General features: G+C 38.2%; 2 protein-coding genes across 2 annotated transcripts in view; one reads left to right on the plus strand and one right to left on the minus strand.

Moving 5' to 3' along the window:
* Positions 1 to 8,619: 8,619 nt before the first annotated feature.
* LOC124120561 (A-kinase anchor protein 14-like) lies at positions 8,620 to 15,625 on the minus strand. Its single transcript, XM_046483422.2, has 5 exons — positions 15,510 to 15,625; positions 14,626 to 14,886; positions 13,663 to 13,842; positions 12,153 to 12,205; positions 8,620 to 9,337 (listed from the first exon to the last, which is right to left on the minus strand). Exons 2-5 carry the CDS (start codon positions 14,884 to 14,886, stop codon positions 9,253 to 9,255), a joined length of 579 nt encoding a protein of 192 aa, XP_046339378.2. The 5' UTR covers positions 15,510 to 15,625; the 3' UTR covers positions 8,620 to 9,252.
* Positions 15,626 to 15,762: 137 nt separating this feature from the next.
* The window catches only part of LOC124120542 (cell division cycle protein 16 homolog), a 63,478-nt gene continuing 53,054 nt past the window's right edge, over positions 15,763 to 26,186 (plus strand). Inside the window, exons 1-6 of the mRNA XM_046483388.2 lie at positions 15,763 to 15,879; positions 17,518 to 17,572; positions 19,228 to 19,325; positions 20,343 to 20,381; positions 22,378 to 22,503; positions 24,202 to 24,361. Of these exons, the coding sequence (XP_046339344.1) occupies positions 15,781 to 15,879; positions 17,518 to 17,572; positions 19,228 to 19,325; positions 20,343 to 20,381; positions 22,378 to 22,503; positions 24,202 to 24,361 (577 nt within the window). The 5' untranslated portion in view covers positions 15,763 to 15,780. The remainder of the gene's footprint in view (positions 15,880 to 17,517; positions 17,573 to 19,227; positions 19,326 to 20,342; positions 20,382 to 22,377; positions 22,504 to 24,201; positions 24,362 to 26,186) is intronic.

The following is a 26,186-nucleotide window of genomic DNA, read 5'->3' on the forward strand; positions in this document are numbered from 1 at the left end:
GCTTAATAGACGGGGTATATAAATTAGCATTGATTTTAAAGGCTTGTACAGGGGGTCGTCTCATATGTGGCGTCGCTTTATAGACGGCGATATACGGTACATGTGTTTGTTGTTTTCTTGAGTTGAGACAGCCAATGGTGGTTGAGGATCTGCTTCAAATTGTATCCTTGGTGAAGTGTTTTAGTCTTAAAAGGATACGCAACATTTACTTTGAAAGTAAAAGTGGTGTTAACGATAACTCACTTGGTTGAATTCTAGAGATACAGATATAGAGAACAATATTCAGTTATCTTCATCTTTACATGTCAGATTACAGTTGTCTAAGGTGCTGCATTTCGCTGTGCAGAGTTGCATCCCTTGGGCACACCAGGAACCTGTGATCATGGGATCCAATCCTGGTTCGCCACAATTATGTTTCTGTCTGCTTCATACCCGTGCTTGTGGGTTTCACCGAAGTGGTAAACGTCTGAGACCTGCATCACTTCGGGCTTTCCTCCCACATTAATCTGACACGGGATACAGCAGGAATACTGTTAAGAGCGGCGTTTAGCTGACTCACTCGTTTTGATGTAATTTGAAAACTGTTAAGCAGTGTTGAAGTCATAGAGAAATACTATATATTTTGTTTACACAATATGTGTAGTTGTCTTGGAAAGACATTTATTCATGCAAATTAAGCATATGCCTTTATTATTTTAACAGTATTACATCGTTTATCTCAATTTGTTTAGAGTTTACGACATCACCCGTGTTTGCCGTCTATTTCACTGCACTGTTAATAACATTCTATGAAATAAATTTTGTATATAAGAATGTATTTTGTTGTTTATCTGTGTTGAGTACTCACACATTGGGGGGCACGGGTGGCCCAGTCGTCTAAGGCGCCGCAATTCGCTGTGCAGAGTTGCGTCCCTTAGGCACGCCAGAAACCTATGATTGTGGGTTCGAATCCTGGTTCGCCCCGATTATGTTTCTAGGTTTGTCAGCACCATACCCGTGCTAGTGGGCTTCACTGAAGTGGTAAACGTCTGAGACTTGCATCACTTCAGGCTTTCCTCCCACATTAAGCTGACATGCCGTGATATAACTGGAATACTGTTAAAAGCGGCATTAAACCCAACTCACTCACTCACACATTGACTCTGAAAATATATTACTCAAAAGAAGTTAAAGAACACCCAATTTTTTTATATGACTAGTTAATCTGTCATGGCTGGTTGGTGTCTTGCAACACACAGCCTTCCAATTGTGGGTGTTCCTTAACTTCTTTTGAGTAGTATATATTATTTTGACAGAAACAAGCAACTGCATGTAAAGTTAGGAGTTCCAGTGAGATGGGAGTTTCTTGTGGAAAATCTAGACTTGCTTCATTTAGGGCTACAACATTAAGGTAAGGGCTGGCGGAAGGGAAAATAATTTGGTTCAGGGACAGTGACACAGACAATGTTTTATTATCAGGCTGAGTTGTCTGAGGCACGACAATTCACTCTGATGAGTTGTGTCCCTTAGACGTGCCACGATCCAGAGTTTGATAAAAGTTTTGTCATCTTCCCCAGGCAAGGGAGTTAACTGACTATAAAAGACAAGTTAACTAGGCTGGAGTTATATTTTGACTAGATTAAAGTCTATGCATAGTCCGATCCAAATCAAGTAACTAAATTGACATCTCGTTCGTAAAATACCATGCAGATTTTGGTTGATTGGATTTGCAAAACATGTGTATCGACAACTTTGCGCCAACAGATATTTTCCAAATCTTTTAATGTTCTCATTCAAGGTGCTCACATGATTTGATGCACTTTCGAAAGATATCTTGACCTGTTTTATCACATTACAGATTATAGTTCAGATCGTCGTGACTGGGTGCCGCCATTTTGTTTGAAGCAAATGCAAGTGATATGAGAGGTGGAATATAATTGGTCAATAGGAGGGGCATAGAAGGGACATAACTAGTAATAGCCACTGGTGGCGCTAAGGAACAATTGAGCCCAGAAATTCAAGCCTAGTTTGAGGGGCATGGATGGCCAAGTCGTCTAAGGCGCCGCAATTCGCTGAGCACCATACCCGTGCTCGTGGGTTTCACCGAAGTGGTAAACGTCTGAGACCTGCATCACTTGGGGCTTTCCTCCCACATTAAGCTGACACTCCGTGATGTAACTGGAATACTGTTAAAAGCGGCGTTAAACCCAACTCACTCACTCAAGCCTATCTTAGGCAAGGGCCATCTTCCCGAGACAAGAGAGTTAACTGACTTTAAAAGTCCAGTTTCAACCCTTCCAAACTGGGCTGGAATTCTTGGGCTCGATCGTAGCGCCACCATTGGCTGTTATGAGTTATGTCCCTTCTATACCTCTCCTGTGGACCAATCAGATTCCACCTCTTGTATCACTTGCATTTGCTTCAAACAAAATGGCAGCGCCCAGTCAAGACGATCAAGATCTATATTGTGATAAAACGGGTCTTACAACGCGAAATGCATCAAGCACGTTAGCATCTTTATTAAAAACATGAAAAGATTTGGAAAATATCTGTTGACGAGTTGGCGGTGCACATGCTAAATTGCAAATCCTGCAACCAACTGAACTCTGCATGACAGTTTACGAACCGGATTTCTATTTCGGTGTTTTTGATTGGACTACGCATAAGACTCGTTAGACCCTCCAAAATCTAACTCCATCATACCAGCGTAGTTCGGCAAGGGTGGAAACTGGACATTTACAGTCAGTAAACTTGCTTGCCTCGGGAAGATGAAATCCATCTGATTATGATCACTGGTTTGTTTGAACCATGAAAATCCATGTGGGTGGTGCCAAAATGTCAAATGTCGAGAACCTGCATCTCCTGCTTCATCAAAATGCACACTGTTATATAACTGAAATAGTGTTCACTTTCTCGACCTGTGAAGATCCGGGGTAGAATAGGTCTTCAGTAACCCATGCTTGCCGTAATAGGCGACAATGCTTGTCGTTAGAGGCGACTAACGGGATTGGGTGGTCAGGCTCGCTGACTTGGTTGTTGCATGTCATCGTATCCCAATTGCGTGGATCGATGCTCATGATGTCAATCACTGGATTCTCTGGTCCAGACTTGATTATTTACAGACCGCCGTCATATAGCTGGGATATTGCTGAGTGTGGCGTTGTTACACTAGACCCCAAGTCTGACTCTACATGGCCAGGTACTTCGTCTGCATAATAAATATGTGAATACTTTATAATTGGTTGTTTTTAAATTTGGTTTGATGTCCCCCCTGTGTGACACATATTTCCTATCATAATCGATGGAACTATCATCAACCAGTGTAAGCCAACTGTTTGCTGAGGTTTTATTTATATTGGCTGGTATTGTGCGCAACCATCTATCAGTAGCGAAAGTGATGACGTGAATCCTGCTTGGGTATCTTGCAGGAAGCTGAGGCAAGACATTCATTCCCTCTATCTTTTGGGGGGGCACGAGCGGCCCAGTCGTCTAAGGCGCCACGATTCGCTGTGCAGAGTTGCGTCCCTTGGGCATGCCAGAAACCTATGATTGTGGGTTCGAATCCCGGTTCACCCCGATTATGTTTCTAGGTTTGTCAGCACCATACCCGTGCTCGTGGGTTTCACCGAAGTGGTAAACGTCTGAGACCTGCATCACTTCGGGCTTTCCTCCCACATTAAGCTGACACGCCGCGATATAACTGGAATACTGTTAAAAGCGGCGTTAAACCAAACTCACTCACTCACTCACTCTATCTTCTTGTGTGTGAAACCGGAGGACAAACATTTGTTTTCTTAAATCACATAAAATCTATCAACATTAAATTAAATTATGAACTTGTATAGTGCACTTTCACATTTATACTTGCTCGAATATGGTTAGGCCATGATAGATCATATTACTCTGGTCAATGTGCACTATCATTCTGAGGCACAAGAAGGTTAAAAGTCACATCCTACCGGGTACCCATTTACTGCTAAGTGAACAGAGGCGTACTTCAAACAAAGTCACCTGCCCAAGGAGACGCCACACATGATACATGTGCTTCAGTGTGGGGCAGGACCGAAGCCCTATAAACTCCCAGGAGCCAAGCCGCCTAACGACCAAAGTTTTTGCAATCGAAATACAAGTAGCGCGGGAAGTCCCTACGGTGACTGGTCAAAATCGTTCCATACGTCAAAAAATATCCTACATACCATCTGTACCAAAGTGCTACGCTTATGGTTCTTATTATTTTAAGTATATATGGTGGAAGCTGGAACTAAAATAACACGATATTGGAATATATTATTCCTGATAAAATAATAATTTCAGATACATTTTTTTCCTGATTGCTATTTCCGGCTTAGTTTACGAGAAAATACACAGGGTAATCTTAATCTCTGCATATAAAACAATGCCGTTGAGAGCAGGAAATACATTTTAAAGGGTAAAATCATCATGTCTAGTGATGTTTTATATCAAGTTTCATACTTTTATTGACAAAGTTTGTTATGCCTGTTTATTCACCTGAAGTCGTTGAAGGGATACGATAACGCTCATCAATTATTTGGACCCCGAAGGTAGTGTTGTTTGTTTTTTAAAATGTCTGGACAGAAAAATTTAAATGTCCAGTGAGCAATATTTTAAATCGGACATTTGAGATTCCCAATCGGACATGTCCGGCGCATATGACCGTTTCCGGACCCCTGGACCAAACGTTGCTTAACTTCATCTGAGTTGTGACCTGTGCGCTGTGCAGGGGACCATGTGACACCACGATAAAAAAAGAAAGAAATTTAATAGTTCCAACAACCTCCAACCATGATAACAGAAAGGCCTTCTTGAGACTAACAGCAGCTTGTCCATGAAGGCCAAATAACCGTATAGCCTTTAACATGGTTTCCTGGAGAACATGGAGTTTCATCAACACATCACAACAAACACAATATATTAATGAAATAACTGTTTATGTATATTGACACATGTAGCACATTTCAAATATTACTCTTATTTCTGATATCATGTAAAACAGATTTACTGAAATTATACTACTCAGAAAATGTTAAGGACCACTCGATTCTCTCATATTACTATAAGAGCTGTATATTACTATGGTAAAAGTCCTAACAATTTTTGAGTAATATATGTCAATAAAGTTAATCATTTTTTCACAAAATAACATCAATATCTCACAGGACTACACAGCAACAACAGACAACACAGCAGGATAACATATACTGCTCAAAAGAAGTGAAGGATCACCCAATTCTTTCATAATGGTAAAGTTAATCTGTCATGACATGAGAGATTAACTATAGTAATATGAAAGAATCAGGTGATCCTTAACTTCTTTTGAGTAGTATATTATCTAAATCAATTGTTTGACACATGATGGGTAAAATGTCACAAGAATATATATAATTAACTTCATGATGTAATCAAAGACATATCTGACGGTTCCTGAGTTCTCATCCGTGACACTGCAGCCAGTATGAGTGAGTGAGTTGAGTTTAACGCCACTTTTAACAGTATTCCAGTTATATCGCGGCGTGTCAGCTTAATGTGGGAGGAAAGCCCCAAGTGATGCAGGTTTCAGACATTCACCACTTCGGTGAAACCCATGGGCACGGGTTGAGTGCTGACAAACCTAGAAACATAATCGGGGTGAACCAGGATTCGAACCCACAATCATAGGTTTCTGGCGTGCCCAAGGGACGCAACTCTGTACAGCGAATCGCGGCGCCTTAGACGACTGGGCCACCCGTGCCCCCCAGGCAGTATGAGGAACATTTGGAAGTATTAAAGCTTACTGTTCAACTGCTGTCCAAAACTTACTGAAGTACATGCAAACTTGCATTAGGGTTTTGGTAACATATTTACAGTCCTAGAGGTATAAATCGTGACATGAATAATTTACTTCCACCATCAGCCATCAATAAATACAACAATAAATGATGACAAGTCAAAAAGTCATATTTTGATATTATTTTCCACATGATTATTGAGATCAAACCCATCAGCCTGTTAATTATACAAAGCTACTGGAGTGGGTAAAAAACACATTCAGGAAAAAAACAGAAAACAAGCCACAAATTCCTGAACTAAAAAACGATAAAAAGTTAAAATATCCCTACCTAATTATCAAAGTTATTTACAACTCATAAACTGTTAAGTCAAATATTCCACTGTACATCACAGCTAATCGGCATCTTCAAGTGGCAGTCAGCCGCTGCAATCAAGACGGAGTTGACTCGTGGATTTCAACAGGTACAGATGCTAATACTTTTATAACAGTACCATCTGTTTGATAAATGTACGGATATGTCACGGCACTTACAGAAAAAAGAAGTTGATGATGGGGCAGGAAGTAGCCCTGAAACGTGTATGTATCATAAAAAAGTAGTTATACACAGTTGCACAATGCCATAAGTATGTACTCAAAGGCCTGTGATGATGATGATGATGGTGGTGATGATGAAAGAAGTTGTAATACTCCTCATCATGAAACAAGCTGAAATCCACAAGTCAACCAAATCTTCATTACCGGTAATTTAATCTGACTTTTTTCTACATGATTATCTTAAATAACATAAACGATAATGTCACGTGTTGTATATTGGAAGATCAGGTGCGTTACATATATATCTTTCCATCTGCTTTAGACTACTCTACCAACACCTCCAAGTATCATGATTACACTCGATACCTAACACAATTTATTCATGCAGAAACACAATCAATTCATGAATGACTTATCACAGATACTGATTTGCATAACGAGAAACAACAGATTGGTGACACAGCAAGGTTATATCACCACTGAACACAGTGGAATATAATCTGTGGAATAAACACAACGATCTTAACAAAATATATTATCACAAGAATAATGAATCTGGAATGAAGATCATTCTGACAGCATCACAGACTACAGTTAGGAATATCGACTTCTAAAGACATACTGACTTACAAGAGTGGACTTCTAAAGACATACTGACTTATAAGAGTGGACTTCTAAAGACATATTGACTTATAAGAGTGGACTTCTAAAGACATATTGACTTACAAGAGTGGACTTCTAAAGACATACTGACTTACAAGAGTGGACTTCTAAAGACATATTGACTTACAAGAGTGGACTTCTAAAGACATATTGACTTACAAGAGTGGACTTCTAAAGACATATTGACTTACAAGAGTGGACTTCTAAAGACATATTGACTTACAAGAGTGGACTTCTAAAGACATATTGACTTATAAGAGTGGACTTCTAAAGACATATTGACTTATAAGAGTGGACTTCTAAAGACATATTGACTTACAAGAGTGGACTTCTAAAGACATACTGACTTACAAGAGTGGACTTCTAAAGACATATTGACTTACAAGAGTGGACTTCTAAAGACATATTGACTTACAAGAGTGGACTTCTAAAGACATATTGACTTACAAGAGTGGACTTCTAAAGACATACTGACTTACAAGAGTGGACTTCTAAAGACATACTGACTTACAAGAGTGGACTTCTAAAGACATACTGACTTACAAGAGTGGACTTCTAAAGACATACTGACTTACAAGAGTGGACTTCTAAAGACATATTGACTTACAAGAGTGGACTTCTAAAGACATACTGACTTATAAGAGTGGACTTCTAAAGACATATTGACTTACAAGAGTGGACTTCTAAAGACATACTGACTTACAAGAGTGGACTTCTAAAGACATACTGACTTACAAGAGTGGACTTCTAAAGACATATTGACTTACAAGAGTAGACTTCTAAAGACATATTGACTTACAAGAGTGGACTTCTAAAGACATACTGACTTATAAGAGTGGACTTCTAAAGACATATTGACTTACACGACTTCTAAATATAATCACAGTGTGAGGTCTTGAGTGAGTGAGTCGGGTTAAACGCCGCTTTTAACAGTATTCCAGTTATATCACGGCGTGACAGCTTAATGTGGGAGGAAAGCCCGAAGTGATGCAGGTCTCTGACGTTCACCACTTCGGTGAAACCTAGGAGCACGGGTATGGTACTGACTAACCTAGAAACATAATCGGGGCGAACCAGGATTTTAACCCACAATCAAAGGTTTCTGGCGTGCCCAAGGGACGCCACTCTGTACAGTGAATCGCGGGCCCCACGAGCCCCTGCGAGGTCTTGAAGGGCAACTAGATGCAAGTACCAGAAAACACATAAGTATATACTTAAACACTAAAATACATTTTGTTTTCTTTACACAATAACTCTGATAGGCCAAAGTAATGAATTATTTGTTCTCGGGTTCTTCCTTCAGTGACAGTAAGTTGACAATGTTTTGTTAATCTTGTTTTTGAACGGCATTTAGAAGTGATACACATAAGGAAAAGAATGTATAGGTTGGATGGTTTGTTGTTTAACGCCGCACTCAGCAATATTCCAGCTATATGACAGCGGTCTGTAAATAATAAAATCTGGACCAGACAATCCAGTGATTGATATCATGAACATCGATCCAAGCAATTGGGATCGATGACATGTATCAACCAAGTCAGTGAGCCTGACCACCCGATCTCGTTAGTCGCCTCTGACAACAAGTGAAAAAAATGTATAGATGTCAACTTCTTTATTATGAGGAACACAACATTTTGGAGCATATACTTACTCCTTTATCAAGTGAATGATAAAGGAGTAAGAATATACTCCGAAACGTCATGTTCCTCATTATAAAGAAGTTGACATCTATTAATGTTCTTCCCTTTGTTAAATCTGTTAGCATTTATTACTCTAAGAGATATTTTCCCACATAATTTAAACACTCATTGAATTTCAACAATAAAATATTATTGTCTGTGCATTTTCTCTTTTAGGAACATTAGGTGGGTTCATCGTGTCCCTGCACCTTTCCTTGCTAGACATTTTTTTAGAAAGGCTGGTCCATGTTAATATTGTTCATAATCCCAAATTTGCCACAAAAACAACAAAACATTATAGAAAACAGGGTGACGAGATCCCGAAGAACAAATATTAACTAGTTGGGGAGTTATTATAAGTAGCAGATGCATTTCACTCAACAGGTTAACTAATAACAATCAGGTTCATCAAGATGCGTCCTGTCACCTGACCAGTAACAGATGAATCTCATTATCAGAACTCTTCTTGGCTGAAAGGAGGTATGAAGAGCAGATACTGACTTCCAGTTTACAAACATCGGAATCCCATAAAACTGTTTGGAGTAGGTTTGTACTGCATTAAAGTGTTCCGGTATATAACGACTGTACGTAGATCACTGAGCTCTTGTCTCAAAATGTGACCGCTGACATCATGATGACCTTGCTTTCAATGATGTCCTTCAGCCACTTCTCTCGGAACCGAGACATCCCTGGTCTGAAAATACACAAAGGATGGTCATCATCATCATCATCATCATCATCATCATCATCATCATAAACAACAAACTACTCAAACCACTTTTCTTATAATTCTCTAATACATCAAATATCACTTTGAAAAACATACTCTGCAGACTATTACTGAGTAAACAGGAGGTCAAGGTCATGTCAAAGGTCATGTCAAAGGTCATGTCAAAGATGCTAACAATAACCGTATTCGATGTAATAAACGCCCAGGGCGCTCACAAAATTACAAATAGGAGGCTCTTATTAGAATAACATTTTGGTGGGAAAAAAACAGTTGAAATATTGTAAATTTTGTGGTTTATGCTGACAGTCTGAAATAATACAAAAGAAAAGTCTATGCGTATTATACACGACATATATATTTTTCCAGAATTTAATTGCCCATCATTAAGGGTGCATATAACACACGAGTGTGTATTATACACTAATAAATAAGTCTTGTGCACATTGATCAATCGGAAGGGGTGCTAATGGGGATTGTTCACTAGCTTATATATTAGCAAATATCGCCGTGGGCGCTTATAAGCGTGGGGCGCTTATTACGGCGAATATGGTAACCAAATTCCACAAAATCATATTAATACAAATTCAACGGGTCTATGAAACCTGCAGTAGAGTCATAGGATTGTATTAAAATTCCTTCATTCTGGGTTGTTATTTCATAAATAGAATCCGTCTCTCAAGTTTTTTATATGGGAAAATGTTGGAATTCTTAGTAATTTACAACAAAGACCTAAAGAAAAAGGATAACCTGTGGTTAATATTCCAAATATAACCAAAACAAAAAGGACGAGCTGGGGTGAGGTGAGTTGAGGTGAAATGGATTTTAACGTCTCATTCAAGATTATTGCACTTATATAGCAATGACACTCTACGGTAAATCGTCTTGATTCTATATAACGTATGTACATAAAATTGCTGACAGAGCTGTTTGTGGCTATGAGACAATGGCCATAATGAACTGTGTAGACTGAGTGTAGCCAGATATAGCAATCTCCACACTCAATCAATACTACCCCTCATGGCTGTACCAACTGACAGTGTTTGTTGTCATAGCAACTGATTCTGATTAACGATAAAGAAAAATGTACAGGCTTTTTCATTTCATGATGAGACAACCATCACAAGATGATTTGTTTTGTATTTTTTTATGTTGACATTACATGCTATATAGGTCACTGATACCATAGCAAAATTAGTTGATACAAAATGTAAATCTTAAATATTTTATGTTTGTTTGTTTGTTGTTTAACGCTGCACTCAGCAACATTCCAGCTATATGATAGTGGTCTGTAAATAATCCAGTCTGGACCAGACAATCCAGTGATTGACATCATGAGCATCGATCCACGCCATTGGGATCGATGACATGCATCAACCAAGTCAGCGAGCCTGACCACCAGATCCTATTAGTCGCCTCTTACGACAAGCATAGTCGCCTTTTGTGGCAAGCATGGGTTGCTGAAGACCTATCCTACCCCGGATCTTCACGGGTCTATTGACTGGGTCTGTGTTTAACATTGTTGGTTGGTTGGTTTGTTGTTTAACGCCGCACTCAGCAATATTCCAGCTATATGACAGCAGTCTGTAAATAATCGAGTCTGGACCAGACAATCCAGTGATTGATATCATGAGCATCGATCCAAGCAATTGGGATCGATGACATGCTTCAACCAAGTCAGCGAGCCTGACCACCCGATCCTGTTAGTCGCCTTTTACGACAAGCATAGTCACCTTTAACGGCAAGCATGGGTTGCTGAAGACCTATTCTACCCCTTGTAAAATGGCTTAAATATTATTGTTTTCACAACACTGAACTCCATCAGAATAGCGTGTACAAGAGAGGTTAACTGTATGAATAATACCAACATGTACTTCCTGAGTTCCCCTGACCTCAAGATGGCTGTAAGCAAGTAAGAGTTACCCCCCCTAGATCTAAGCTATCCATGTCTTCACGTGTTTAAAATATATAACCTTGCATGTCATAAATTCATAAAACTTATTTTCTGTTAATGATGAAATCTTTTGTTTAATTTAATATAAGAACATGAAAATTGGCAAATTTAACTCTGAAAGAAATAATTTGCATTAATGTGTAGAATGCAAACTCATGTTCTGACAAGACAGTATCATCTTTGCATACAAAGCACACATGGCAACATAATGACATATTTCTGACGAATAGCTAAGAAATCTCAAATATTCCTTTTCTATTTTCCCCACTACCTAAATCACAGAAAACATTGTAAAATTAAAATGGAATATAATAAGTCAAAATGGGCGTAAAAGGCAAAATAGCACCGAAAATTCTATGAATGGATCACTGAAAATCAGTGATGACACCAGGGCCCACTTGCACAAAGCGATCTTAGCGCTAAGATGATCGTAACTCCCATACTTTAGCATAGGCTTACAATAGTCTTAACGCTAAGATCGCTTTGTGCAAGTGGGCCCTGGACCCAGTTGCACAAAGCGATCTTAGGGCTATGACTATTGTAAGCCTATGTTAAAGGATGGGAGTTACGATCATCTTAGCGCTAAGATCGCTTTGTGCAAGTAGTCCCAGGTGTTTGTACCCGTCACTCACACAATTTGCGAAAAATGTAAGTGTTTGTTTGTAGCCTGATGCCACAAAGCAGTACTTCTACCATACAACGACAGCCTGTAAACAAACCAGACAATCACATGACGGAACAAAAATTCCAATGATGCGATAGCCTATAAATAAAACCATTTAGTATTTTTTCCAGAAATGAAGGAATGATATTTTATTGAGCACTTACCTGTGAACAAGTCTGTTTGTTTCGAAAACATACAACACTTCAACGGGGTAATTCTGGAAAGATGAGAGAAAATATGAGAATTCGAGTAATCAGACAGTGATGAATGAAATGAATAATGTGGTCAGCTGAAAGCTAGGAATGAGATACTGGTTCGTCCAATCTTGCTTGACCATTAGCAGGCCATTGACCTTTTACCACTGATCATGTGAGTGAATCAGTGAATAAGGTGAGGTTAACAATGTTTCATTTACACATGTACCACGAAAAGGTATCTAAAAAGCATGTTTCAATCAATAACATCAAATCTTATCGCTTTAACTTTTGGAACTTTACAGGTAAGTTTGCCCGACAAACAAGAAAATAAATTGGTCAGACCATAGCCCATGTTAACAGCATTACATTAACTAACACAAGTGGTGTAGGGAACAGGATACGTGGACAACGATACAATACATTAATCTACAACCCCTGTATCGCGATACATATGATACATAGAGAATCTCACCCGAGTGTCTTTTGATATCAAATATATCAACACGAGTTGATAAAAGTGGAAAAATTCTGAGGCTTGCCGAGGATTTTTGCCACTTTTATCAAAGAGGGTGAGATTTTATTTATCATCCAACATCATTCTTTCAACTTTTTCAATTTGTAGACAGTAATTAGCAGTGTCTTCAGTGTAAAAAGTACTGCAAACAGCTTCAGTAGCAGAGCCATTAGTGATGTCATTTGATTGTGACGTCATGGTAACCAGTGACGTCACAATGGTCTGCAAACCTTTGTGATGTAATTTCATTGCAGCGATATCTACAGTGTAGATATTGCTTGATCTCATCCAAGCGATATCTCCTGTGGATGATAAATTACATTCCAAGGTGTAAAAACGTGAAGAATAACAGAAACTGTTCAACAACCAGCTTATGTAGATTCTCTAGTACATCCTGGTTGGCTATAAATCGTATGTCATTCCCAGTGCAATCTAGCCAATATATTTCTGCCCTACAATATCCCATCTTCAATACCTGAAATTTAAGAACAAATAATTCCAGGTTCTGATTCACCTGCTAAAATAAAGAATATCAACTTATGTAACAGAAATACTGTATCATGATACATGTACAAATCATATCGCACCAATATATAGTATCAGGATATGTATCGTATCGCAACACCACCATATCGTTACACCTCTAGCAACAGCTTCTCCTTGACATCGTTTGTGGTTTTTAGCATGTTTGTTTTTGTTTGTTTGTTGTTTAACGCCTCACTCAGCAACATTCCTGCTATATGACAGCGGTCTGTAAATAATTGAGTCTGGACCAGACAATCCAGTGATTGATATCATGAGCATCGATCCATGCCATTGGGATACGATGACATGCATCAACCAAGTCAGCGAGTCCCGTTAGTCGCCTTTTATGACAAGCATAGTGGCCTTCTATGGCAAGCATGGGTTGCTGAAGACCTATTCTACCCCGGATCTTCAAGGGTCGGTTTTTAGCATGGTTACCTTCGGTTTAATCTTGGAGACGATAAACGTGAAATAGACCGACGCTGTTGCACGTGGAATGGGTTTCCTCCTCGTGGGAATACTCCATCGAACACGGAACTGGAAGCGCCTGTCAAACTCGTGATCATCTTCGCCCATAAAATCAACACAGTAGAGCCAACTGTTCTCGTACTCCCAGGTCTGTTGATAAAAATAATCATGCCATAAAATGAAGGGTTCTTAGACTTTGCCTACAATTTTCCAACAATTCAAATTATGATGCTCCTAAAAGTATTACATTTAAATTCATATCAGTGAATGAGTTAGACATGTTAGCATGGTTAGATTTAATACCTTTTTCTGTAAAATTTAAAAATAAATATTTCAGGCAAGTGTTCATCATCTGTTGTGCCGTAGCTCTTTAACATGATCGAAGACATTATTATTATCATGATTATATTATACATTTACAGTAAACTACGGTTATAACAAACTCAAAGGGACCACTAATTTTAGTTAGTTATATCCGTCGTTTGTTACACGCATTTCAACCGTCAGACATCTTTTATCGAGTCATGTGACTCGATAAATAACAAAAGTGTGCACTGTACATATGCAGAATATGTCCACTTCAATCACTGTCAAGAACGGGCTCACACATCATGCACATTGTACCTATGTGGGGAATGTGTCAAAGGTGACAAGCTGTTGCTGTAGCTACAAGCTTACCCCATCTACACAAAAATCATATCATAATGATCATTTTGTTGACACAAATTACATAAGTCACATCTTAATTGGATAAAAAAACATTTATCTTCAAGTTGTTAGACATTTTTTGTGTAGTAATAAAAAGATATTGCTGGAAAGTTAGAACCTGCTGTATACCAACAGATCTGCTATTATAAAATTAAGTTTTCATTTCATCATGTTCATTCGTTATGTTGATAACCATTATTGAAGAGTTTAGCAAATGGAACAAACCTCAATGAATTCATTGATCTTCTTTTCTGCAGCATCAGGAGAAAATTCTTCTATTGTTAACCATTTGATATTCTGTACTTCATAGTCCTCCTCTCTAATTAATGTGGTCTCCCTTGAAGGAGGCAGCAGCTCAGACTTCAGGGAGTCGCTGGTTTTCTCCCGCTCAAGGTCACCTGTTTCTAACCGTCTGAGAGCATTCTGTATAACCTCGTTCACCATTGACTTCGCCTGGTCGGCATATTCATCGCCTGGCTCGGACATCTGTAATCATGGTAATGAAAGCTTTTTTTCAAAGTATGTGCATTAAGTTGACGTTTACAACATTATCATGTCAAGCATAACCATCACAAAAAGGTGCATAAATCTTGAGGATACTCATAGTCTTTATTTAGGTGGTGGAATCTTGGTTGTTGTTGAAAATATTCATTCTACTAATCATTTGTTTAGAGACTATTTCTTATATGCGTTGTAATAGGAATGTCAAGCAACAAACTGGATGGCTTAAGTCCCACAGTGGTACAATAAAAATTAAATATGTTCGAACTTCTTGTATACATAGTCTGTTATCTGTCATGAATGTAGCTGTTACAACATTCACATGATAATGATGTCAATTTCGGGTCAGGAAAGAATTTTGGCAATGTTTTGAAGTCTGCCAAAAACAATATTAACAAAAAACTCCAGAAAATTACATATTATTTTATCAGAGCGCCTTTAGAACCACAACTTAAGTGAGGCTGACAATGGCATATCAGACATCATAACTGGTCAGGCATACGAGAGGCACAGAAAAGTAATTTCGTGAATTTCTCTTTCCAGGTCACAATGAGACAGAGAGAGATGTCAAAATAATATGTGGGGCTATGTGAAATCAAGTGTCATACCTTTACTGTATCGCGGTTTTCAATATCAAGTCTACAGACGGTTACAAAATCCAATTTGCGTTGTATAGTATTTACACCATGTAAGTCGCCATTTTGTACACTATACTGTTGCCATGCCAAAGATTGGCCAATAGAAAACCATTGTGCAAAGAGCAACAGTTAACATGTTAAGCATTGGCCATCCATCATTACGAATATCCAATGAGATTAGTTGTTAGAAATACGGACAGTACATGCATTGTCATTGGCCAAACGTGTACATCATTCAAAGATGGCGGGGGAAATCGAAGGAAGTGCTCCACAAGCATCTGTCGAAACCAAAATAAACCTTGTAAGGTTGAGAGAACGAGTGAGGAGTTACATTGATAAGGTAACAAGCACTTGAATCAGACACGCACCAATATCATAATCATAAATGTTGCTGGACAGAGAGGGAAACAGTTGACACACGGTCACAACCTGTCACTGGTATAATATTTTACTCAGATTCTTAGTGTTATCATACAATCTGCAAAGCAGTATATCATATATGTATTTTACGATAGAAGAATTCGATCTAAAGCAAGTCAAGACTGCATTTCAACGGGCACAGCAAGCTTTGCGCTAATTAACTCTTCTGTGGCTCTAGTTTCACTGACCTTACTTTTCTTCTCCATGCTCTCGGTCCTAAGGTGAGGGTAGGTCACCCTAACACTCCCAATAGCCCTTTGATCCCCTTTCAGCACACATGCACAATCATTAGGCCTGATCACCACTTGCTGATAAAAATCCCTTTACAATCCTCCAGGTTAGGTACCCCTTTTCGATCCATAGGTTAGGTTTTAGTTGAGTTAGGTTATTTCACCACATTTTACAATTAAATCAAAATTAATCAGAAGTGAATCAGTGGAATTGTTATGAAGTTTCAAGTTTTGTGGGAAAAGTGGCTATATACCGTATTTGACGTAATAAGCGCCCGCGCCGATATTTGCTGATATATTGGCTAGTGAACAATCCCAAATAGCACCCTTCCGATTGATCCATGTACACAAGACTTATTTATTCGTGTATAATACGCACACGTGTGTTATATGCCCCATTAATTACAGGCAAGTCAGTTCTGGAAAAATATATCTGTCGTTGATAATATGCACAGACTTTTGTATCATTTCAGGCTGTCAGCGTAAACCAAGAAATTTACAATCTTTCAACGCTTTCACCAAAATTATATTCTAATAAGAGCCCCCTATTTCTAATTTTGAGAGAGCCCTGGGCGCTTATAACGTCGAATATGGTATGCAGCATACGTTGTAATGTAAATATGCTTGTGGTGATCACCAGGTATATGATCACTGTTTATTTATTATAATAATGCCGATGGTTCCATTAGCATTGATTAGTAAGTAGTCCAGCTAAACCGGCAACGATTTAGATCCACCATGCAGTGTAACTTGGAATCAGAAAAGAAAGATTGTTTAGTGAAGTGCAGTAAGGTGAAGAGCAAACATGTCAGACCCAGTGCAGAAAGTGCAAATAAACATGGTCTGACAATAATCATTTTCTATTTCATGATATTTGTTTCCACATGTTTCGTAACATGTTTTTTAATCATTTGTTTGCAACAAGGGAAAAATTGCTGAATTTCATATTAATGTTATATTTCCTATTTCCTAGCCATGGATGACATGATATGACTAGAATACTGTTCAACACGTTCAAAGCGACATTAAACTCAACTAACTCACTCCAAGCCATGATTTTGCTTAAATGGTATATTTTATAAAAGACCCCTTAATATGCTTAACCACATGGACAACAAATACTAAATAGTCTTTTAATCAGTGAATTTCTGACCTGTAGTTTACAACCCCTTTTAAAAATAAAAGATTCATGCATTTTCTATTTATTCATTCCATAGAGTCACTGTCAGTATATTATTTATTTTTGGTTGGTGTGTATGGATTAATCAATGAGCTGCTCACACAGATGTTATCATGTTAATAATGCTTGTGGAAATATTGTTTTTCAGCACCACTATGATTCAGCGTTGTTTTGGGCAGATAAGCTGGTGTCACTATCTGGAGGTACGTAAACAAACGTTATTTGTCCTTAATCTTGTGAATGCAAGTAGTAACCAGTTGATGATATTTACCGTATTCAACGTAATAAGCGCCCAGGGCGCTCTCAAAATTAGAAATAGGGGGCTCTTATTAGAATATTATTTTGGTGGAAAAAACAGAGTTGAAAGACACATTTCGCAGTTTATGCTGACGGCCTGACTGTTTATATACGACAGATATATTTTTCCAGAATTTAATTGCCCATAATTAAGGGTGCATATAACACACGAGTGCGTATTATACATGAATAAATTAGTCTTGTGTATATTGATCAATCGGAAGGGGTGCTAATTGGGATGGTTCACTTGCCAATATATTAGCAAATATCGCCGTGAGTGCTTATTAGAGCGGGGCGCTTATTATGTCGAATACGGTAGTGTTGTAAAAGTACGAAGGAGGAGAGCACTGTGCATTCCAGGGTTGTGTCATATGCACAAAGTGGGGAATAGGATTTGTATCATAAACATGAGGTTGGACCCTTGTCTCACCACCTTATGCATTTTAATCCAACATCATCAGAAGTAAATCCATACAAGTGTCACGAAATGTGGCTATATACCATGCATGCTCATAATATTAAAAGATGATAAAAAGTATCAGTCTTGGTACAATAAATAGTTTTTTATTTAATATTTTCAGATCATATTGCTTTAAAACTCTTTTCTGTTATTATTTGGTATATTTTCACTGAATCACCAGTAGATAATGAGAGAAAATGTGTGTACAGCTGATTGCCTTTTTAGTCTATATTACAAGATATAGATGTTATCTTGTTACATGTTGATTTCCAAATTGAAACACTTTGTTAACCCAGAAATCTGTACGTAAGAGAACCTTGTGTGACACCAACAAACAACCAACAAATAGTCAATCTCATTAAAATCAGATCTTAGTTCTCGTTATCGCTAAACAAAGATCTGAGGACATCCCATTACGGGTCACGTCAGAACGACCTTTCATCCAACCAATCAGAGCGTTGCTTACCAGATCATGAAAGTGACAGTCGGAATGTGTTTTCAAATCATGCAACCACGATATATTTAACACGGGGTATTCTGAACGATAGTTACGAGTTTTATGATTATATCCATACAATCTAGGCCATCTATAAGCCATTCCAGAATGTTCTTCTTATCAGATTTTAAATTTTTAATCAAGAATATGTCAAAATATGTTTCGAAGCGAAGTCGCCAATTTGAAATTAGTGCCGTTAAGCATGAGAAAGCAGCCTTCTGATTGGTCATTCCATTGGTCGGGCAAAGTTCGCGCAAGGTCGGTCTGATGTGACCCTAATGGGATGTCTTCAGATCTTTGTTAAGCGGTAGAGAAAACTAAGATCTGATTTTAATGAGATTGAACAAATAGTATACAATCAACAATTGTATTACAAAGTTGTTATTGCAGACATAATACTTATGCCAGTACCATAAGGAATATATTGAGGGAAAAAAAGAGAGAAAAGCCTGATGTTTGGGAACTCCATAGCAGGGGCTGTCAGGAACTTGGAATCACATATTTCCAGCCCATGGGTCCGACAAAGTCTTTCTAATCCTAATTTGTTAACTTAAAAACTTCACTGTTTCAAAGTTAATACAGATTTTCTCTTGGTGATCATACAGGTTCCGTGGAAGACGTATATTGGTATGCTCAGACCTTATACCTCACAGGTCAGTATCACCGAGCCTCCCATCTACTGCGGAACAAGAAGTTAGACAAGGTGGGTTATCTCCCTTCAGTTTGATTAAGTTTAACATTAAGCTTGTAGTCAGTCTCAGTAAATCTCTGTCAATATCTGTCAATATCTGACAAACTGAGATTCGGTACCATTGTCAAACTGGAAACCCTCGACAACAGTGATCACTGAACGAGTAGATTTACTAATTGGTATGGGTAAAATGTAATCACTTCCGAAAAAAAATCTAAATTTGTTTAGTGAAAGACACGGCTGAAACAACAGGGTGTAAAAAAATTTAAAATAGTGCAGCCATTATTGTTGTTCCTGTGGAACTGTCCTTTTCTGTTCATTTTCGAGAAGCAGACATCAGATGGGCTACTTTGATTGCTTTGCCCTCTCATACTGAGTTTTAACAATGCTGGTCATGTAAGATCTTGACATGCTTGGAATAGAATCGGAGTAAAAGATGTAATATTATTGAAATTGAAATAATATTATCATGATTATTATATGACTAAATATGTATTACAATAATCATGATGGCAGGTTATGATGAGTGTTGTACTAATCACACAACAAACAACATGTTTAACAATGTTTAATACTCAGAAGAGCTATGTATGTGGTCCAGTGAAGATACGGGTTAGAATAGGTCTGCAGCAAGCCATGCTTGTCATAAGGCGACTAACGGGATCGGGTGCTTAGGCTCGCTGACTTGGTTGATGCTGGTCATTGTATCCCAAATGCGTTGATCAATGCTCAAGGTGTCAATCTCGGGTTTACCGATCCAGACTCGATTATTTACAGACTGTCTTCATATAGCTGGAATATTGCTGAGTACGGCATTAAACAACAAACAAACAAACCGTCAGGTGTGTAAAACACTTATGATCCTGGGTTTGAATCCCTGATTTGCTTGGCTCATCATGTTGGCCATGTGTGAGACAATAATCTTGTCAAAATTGTGTAAAGGTTTGATTGTACACATTTATTTGATCAATACTTTGAATGATTAGTAATGTAATGGTTCAATATATCTTTGGGAACTTGATATTCCAGACACATCCATCATGTAGATATCTCGCTGCTAAGTGTCATGTAAGTATGTGGATTGATTTCGCCATTTTCATTTTTAACCAACTGTTGTCACCAAGAAGAGGGAATCTTGAAAAGATAAGGAAAAGAACTGTGTCAGAAAGGCCAGTTCTGCTCTTTTCAGTAGTTGAAACAAAGCCTATGCACAAGCTTCTTCCCGAGGCAAGAGAGTTAACTGACAATAAAAGTCCAGTTTCCACCCTTGCTGAACTAGGCTGGTATTATGTAGTTACATATTGGCTGGACTAACGAGTCTATGCATCCAATCACAATGGAGCAATGCAATAGAAATATGGTTCCTAAACTGTCGTGCAGATTTTGGCCAATTGCAGGATTTGTAAAGCATGTGCGCTGCCAAATCGTTGTCAACATATATTTTTCAAATCTTTTCATGTTTTTAATCAAGGTGCTTCGCGATGTAAGACCCGTTTGATCACAATATAGAATTTGATTATTGATCAGATGGTCTTGACTGGGTGCAGCCATTTTGTTTGAAGCAAATGCAAGTGATACAAGAGGTGGAATCTCATTGGTCAGTAGGAGAGGTATAGAAGGGATATAACTCATAACAGCCACTCGTAATAGTCACTGGTGGCGCTACGATCGAGCCCAGGAATTCCAGTCTAGTTCGGCAAGGGTGGATACTGGACTTTTAAAGTCAGTTAACTCTCTTGCCCCGGGAAGATTACACACAAGATGTGTGTGGTGTTTATGCTTTGTCATTTCTATCAGGGCTCCAGATAACCTTTTGATTTGTTATCATGTTACATTGTGTTTTCATCAGGGCAGTTACAATTCACTCGCATATTTGGTGAATCATATCCGTTCATGAATTGAATTCGTTACTTGTGGCCGAATATTTATGAATATGCAATCATGTTCATTTACATACCCTGTACCTATCCATAAGAACATATTATATGCATAGATTTCTTCACAGACAACACTCTTATAATATTTGATTTGACAGTATTGGGTTCACTGGTCATTGTCACATTTGAGCAGATACTAGAACCTGGAGAAGTGCAGTATATAAATGTGTAATATATTAATAATTAACAAACCATGTCAAATAATTCTTGTTTTTTGTGTTTTTTTCACTGAATATAACAAATAATAAATGCTGACTTGTTATTGTATTGTAACCCATGCTTGCTGTAAAAGGTGACTATGCTTGTCGTAAAAGGCGACTAACAGATTGTGTGGTCAGACTCGCAGACTTAGTTGATGCATGTTATCGTATCCCAATTGCGTGGATCGATGCTCATGATGTCAATCACTGGATTGTCTGGTCCAGACTCGATTATTTACAGACCGCCGTCATATAGCTGGAATATTGTTGAGTGCAGCATTAAACAACAAACAAACAAAAACAAGCATTCAATCAGTAAATGAAGATTTGTAAATAAATACAGGTGCACTAGTTGTGAAGGCCACATTGGGTGTTGTTATACTATTGGGTGTTGTTATACTATTGGGTGTTGTTATACTATTGGGTGTTGTTATACTATTGGGTGTTGTTATACTATTGGGTGTTGTTATCATGGTTATACTATTGGGTGTTGTTGTACTATAGGATGTTGTTACACTATTGGGTGTTGTTATACTATAGGGTGTTGTTATACTATTGGGTTTCCAAATTCTCATGCATATTTGTAGTCTTGTAGGTAATAATAATTATTTATTTTGCGTACTTGGCACAAATACGCAGGTCATGTGGAGCTTTTGTTTGTGCACTTAAGTCTATGAACGTAATAAATAAGAGTAGCTATTTGGTATAGAAAAAAAATTTTTTTTTCAAAAACAACAATATCAGTGTACAATTGTGCGAAAATGTTGACGTTTTATGACTTATGGTTAATGGACAGGTTATATGTCAGAAAAAATTAGATCTTATTTGAGAAAAAAATATTTCTTTGATTAACTGATCATGCGGATATATAGTTTGGCTCTGATTTGGTCCAATAACCAGGTGTGATATGGAGAACTGTTGTTTCAGTATGAATGCCGTGAGTGGCAGGAAGCCCTCAACATCCTCGACATGGTGGATAACACTCACTCACTCAACACAGCGCCACCTAGGTTCAACCTCACAGATGCGGAGACAAGCCTTCTTATCAAAGATGTAAGTACTAATTGTAAAACAAGCCTAATAAAAAGGGCAATGTTTCAAGACTTCTTGTCCAATATCTTATTCAGCATTTGTTAGAGTGTGATTCAAATAGCTTGTTAAGATTTGTTGTCGCTGAATACATTTTTATCCCCCCGGCATATAATGCGGAGGGATATAGCGATCAGCCAGTCTGTCTGACCGTCCGTAATCATTTCCTTTTCTGAGGCAGAACTCGAAAACAATTCAGTGTATTTGATTGAAACTTTGCAAATCTATCAGTCACATACTGAACTGGTGCCTTTTGCTATTTAGGAATTTTATAAATTTTTATGTTTTACGTTTCCATGACAACAAGTTGGACTGCAAGGGTGGTTTTCGTTTCCAGGGCGTAACTCAAAAACTGTTAAATACTTTCTTACAAAACTTTGCATGTCTACCAGGCACATACTGAACTGGTGCCTTTTGCTACTTAGGAATTTTTTTTCTTTTTTTTTTCTTACGTTTCCATGGCAACAAGTTGGATTTAAGTTTTAATATAGGGTGGGTTCACTTATGGAGTATAACAAATAAACTGTTAAATATTTCCCTGCCAAACATTGCATGTCTATATATAAAGCACATACTGAACTGGTGCCATTTGATATTAAGGAGTTTTAGAAATGTTTATTTTAGAATTTCTATTGCAGCTATTTTGACATGGGCTATGAGAAATGTTGGGTCAGTTACCTGGTTTGGGACCATAACGTGTCCTAAGAGGCGATTTACAGGATCAGGTTGTCAGGCTCGCTGACTTGGTTGATGCATGTCATTGTATTCAAAGTAGATTCAAGTGTAGATTGATGCTCATGATGTCAGTCATGATGTGATTATTTACAGGCCACTGTCATATAGCTGGAATATTGACAAATGAGGTATTAATCAAACAAACAAAGAAAACATAAATCTTCAGCATGATCAGTAGGTATTGCCTACCATATGCTTCAGTTAGACAACCAGTGTCTTGAGTGTAAAAAGCAGAGCTAACCAGCTTCAGTGGCAGAGAAATTAGTGATGTCATGAGATGCCGACATCATGATAACAGAGCTCCAGATAAGCTTTTGGTGTTGTGGGTATTTTACCCATGCATTTTAAAATCATTGGGTATCAGTAATTCTATCTGGGTATTCAAATTTCTGTTACCCACTAGTTTTTACACCTGTCGGTATTTAAGTTAAATATTTAAAAACTCTATTCATCTAGTCCCTGCAAACTGGTGTCGTTTGGGTTTCGAGAGCTTTATAGGACTCAAAAATACCACGACACTTCCACAAGAAAGTGTGATGGCAAATATATATAACTGTCATCGTGGAGTTTGGCAAGGTTGACGGAATGCCTGTTTATAATTTCAAAATAAGTTGCTGATTTGCTAATCGAATACACAGGGTTACTTCACAATATTTTGATGATACGCACAAGTTTTATTTTTGTAGCGTATCTGTAATGTTCGTTGCGTATTTGATAAGCTTAGATTTTATTTTACTGCATATTTCTGATGCATATTTTACGCAGATACGCAGCTTATCTGGAGCTCTGTGATAACCCATGATGTCTCAATGATCAGCAAATCTTGTGGAAACCAGTTTTGGAGAATAAATATACATTTGTATAATCAGGACGGTTGCCTGGAAACATTATTTATTTAACCATTTCATTTATCGCTTGTTTTGCCAGTCTGAGAACTCAGTGAACCTACTGCGAGGTAAAATCTACGAAGCAATGGATAACCGACAACAGGCAGCAGTGTGCTTCCAGGAGGCACTGAAGCAGGATGTCTACTGCTATGAAGCATTCGACCTCCTTGTCAACCATCACATGCTGACGGCAGAGGAAGGTAGGAGTTATCTCCCTTCCTATTTTGATCCAGCCTTTGATTTTATTCTTGAAAAATTGACTGCGGCATATGAATATTGAGTCTGGATCACACAAAATAGTGATTATATCATTAACAGAATCTCTCAGTCCAGGGATACGATGACATGCAATCATGCAAGACACCAAGTACCTAGTCTGACCATCAATTGACCGCCTCCGTGGTCTAGTGGTAGAGCGTCCGCCCGGGGAGCGGAAGGTCCGGGGTTCGATCCCCGGCCGTGTCATACCGGAAGACGCTAAAAGATTGTACTTGTTGTTACCCTGTCTGGCGCTCGGCATTAAGGGGCTAAAACAAGGACTGGTCGGCTCGGAGTCAGTATACTGTGTCTGAGCAGGGTATTCATGTTAAACTGCGGCATGGTATCTCAGTGTGCTAGCACTATAAATCGGCATCAGTCCGGGCTAGTACTAGCAGCCACACACACACACACACACACACACACACACACACACACACACACACACACACACACACACACACACACACACACACACACACACACACACACACACACACGTGTGCATATTAGTGCAATAATCGTGGACGTGACGTAAAACCCAATTTCACCTCACCTGACCATCAATTTAACTTGGTCGCCTCTCAGTGATTTTGTTAGGACAAATGTCATAAGGAGATGATATCAGCAAATAGAGACAGGACATTCTTTAGTGGCATTACCAAACTTGAAAAATATCTGTAGGACATTTTGAATGACAATCAGTCAATGTCCTAGAAAACGAACTAATCGGAAACCCTGCCTCGTAGACAAGCAGAGGTTTCTGGGGACCTGTTCTAAACAGGAATTCCTACATCAGTTCCAAGTTTAGTTTTCAGAATACTTGACATTCATACCTCGGGGATTTATCTCAGATTTCAAACTTGGTGCCCATGGCAGGAAAACTGGGGAAATTGTTTTTGTATTTTGACATTTTGTTTTTTTAAGTTCTTATTTTCAGAGGTATTTTAAACGGCACCGTAACACAGGCCTCAAAGTTGCGACTAAAATGGTCGCCAATGCGACACAAATTTCAATTTGTCTACTGTCTAAAATACAGAGGTAGCCAAATGACTACCTTGAAAAATATCTTGTGGCAACTAAATTCTATTGATACACATATGTAGACACAAAAATAAACATGTCTGCTAATAATTGTACTCACAAATAATTCCTCCCGAAGTCAACAATGAACCGAAATACATGAATATTAATGTAATTAGTATTTTATTTTAGTTGATACTTTATTGGATAAGCAAGGATATACCTATATAATCTAGTAACATAAATTGCATCATTGTTCGAGTCACAAACAACAAAAATCAAGTACAGTTTCCACTAATATGCAATAGAAGTTATTTGATAAAAAATAATTTCAAATGCTTTTGGCTACCTACACTATTGGCTCGACTTCTTAATTTTACCACTGGCTACCTGGAAAAAACTACTTGTAGCCATATGGCTACTTGGTAAAAATTTAAACTTTGAGGCCTGTAGCAATACATTCAATACAGTAATGTAAAATGTTCCTATTCCTCTGTTTCGGTCTCGTCATGTCGACAAAGCTATCATATTCATTATAACTGTATTTACATGAAAGAATTTTTTTACTGCCAATTGCTGCAGACTAAGAGATTCTGGTCAGGTCTTGATAAGTCCCTGTACCTTGCTTGTGAAACTTGGAAAGTCTCTATATACTGAAATCATTAATTATTTGTGCTTGGTTTTCACTCACTCACTCACTCACTCACTCACTCACTCACTCACTCACTCACTCACTCACTCACT

The sequence above is a fragment of the Haliotis rufescens genome, unplaced genomic scaffold, assembly GCF_023055435.1.
Source record: "Haliotis rufescens isolate VD_foot unplaced genomic scaffold, xgHalRufe1.0.p SCAF_47, whole genome shotgun sequence".
In the NCBI taxonomy this organism is placed as follows: domain Eukaryota; kingdom Metazoa; phylum Mollusca; class Gastropoda; order Lepetellida; family Haliotidae; genus Haliotis; species Haliotis rufescens.

Coding starts and splice junctions, on each gene's coding strand:
- LOC124120561 (XM_046483422.2), bottom strand. CDS start 14,886: ATGTCCGAGCCAGGCGATGAATATGCCGACCAGGCGAAGTCAATGGTG. Junction 13,843..14,625: donor AGATCAATGAATTCATTGAG/GTTTGTTCCATT, acceptor TTTTATCAACAG/ACCTGGGAGTACGAGAACAG. Junction 9,338..12,152: donor ACAAACAGACTTGTTCACAG/GTAAGTGCTCAA, acceptor GTGTATTTTCAG/ACCAGGGATGTCTCGGTTCC.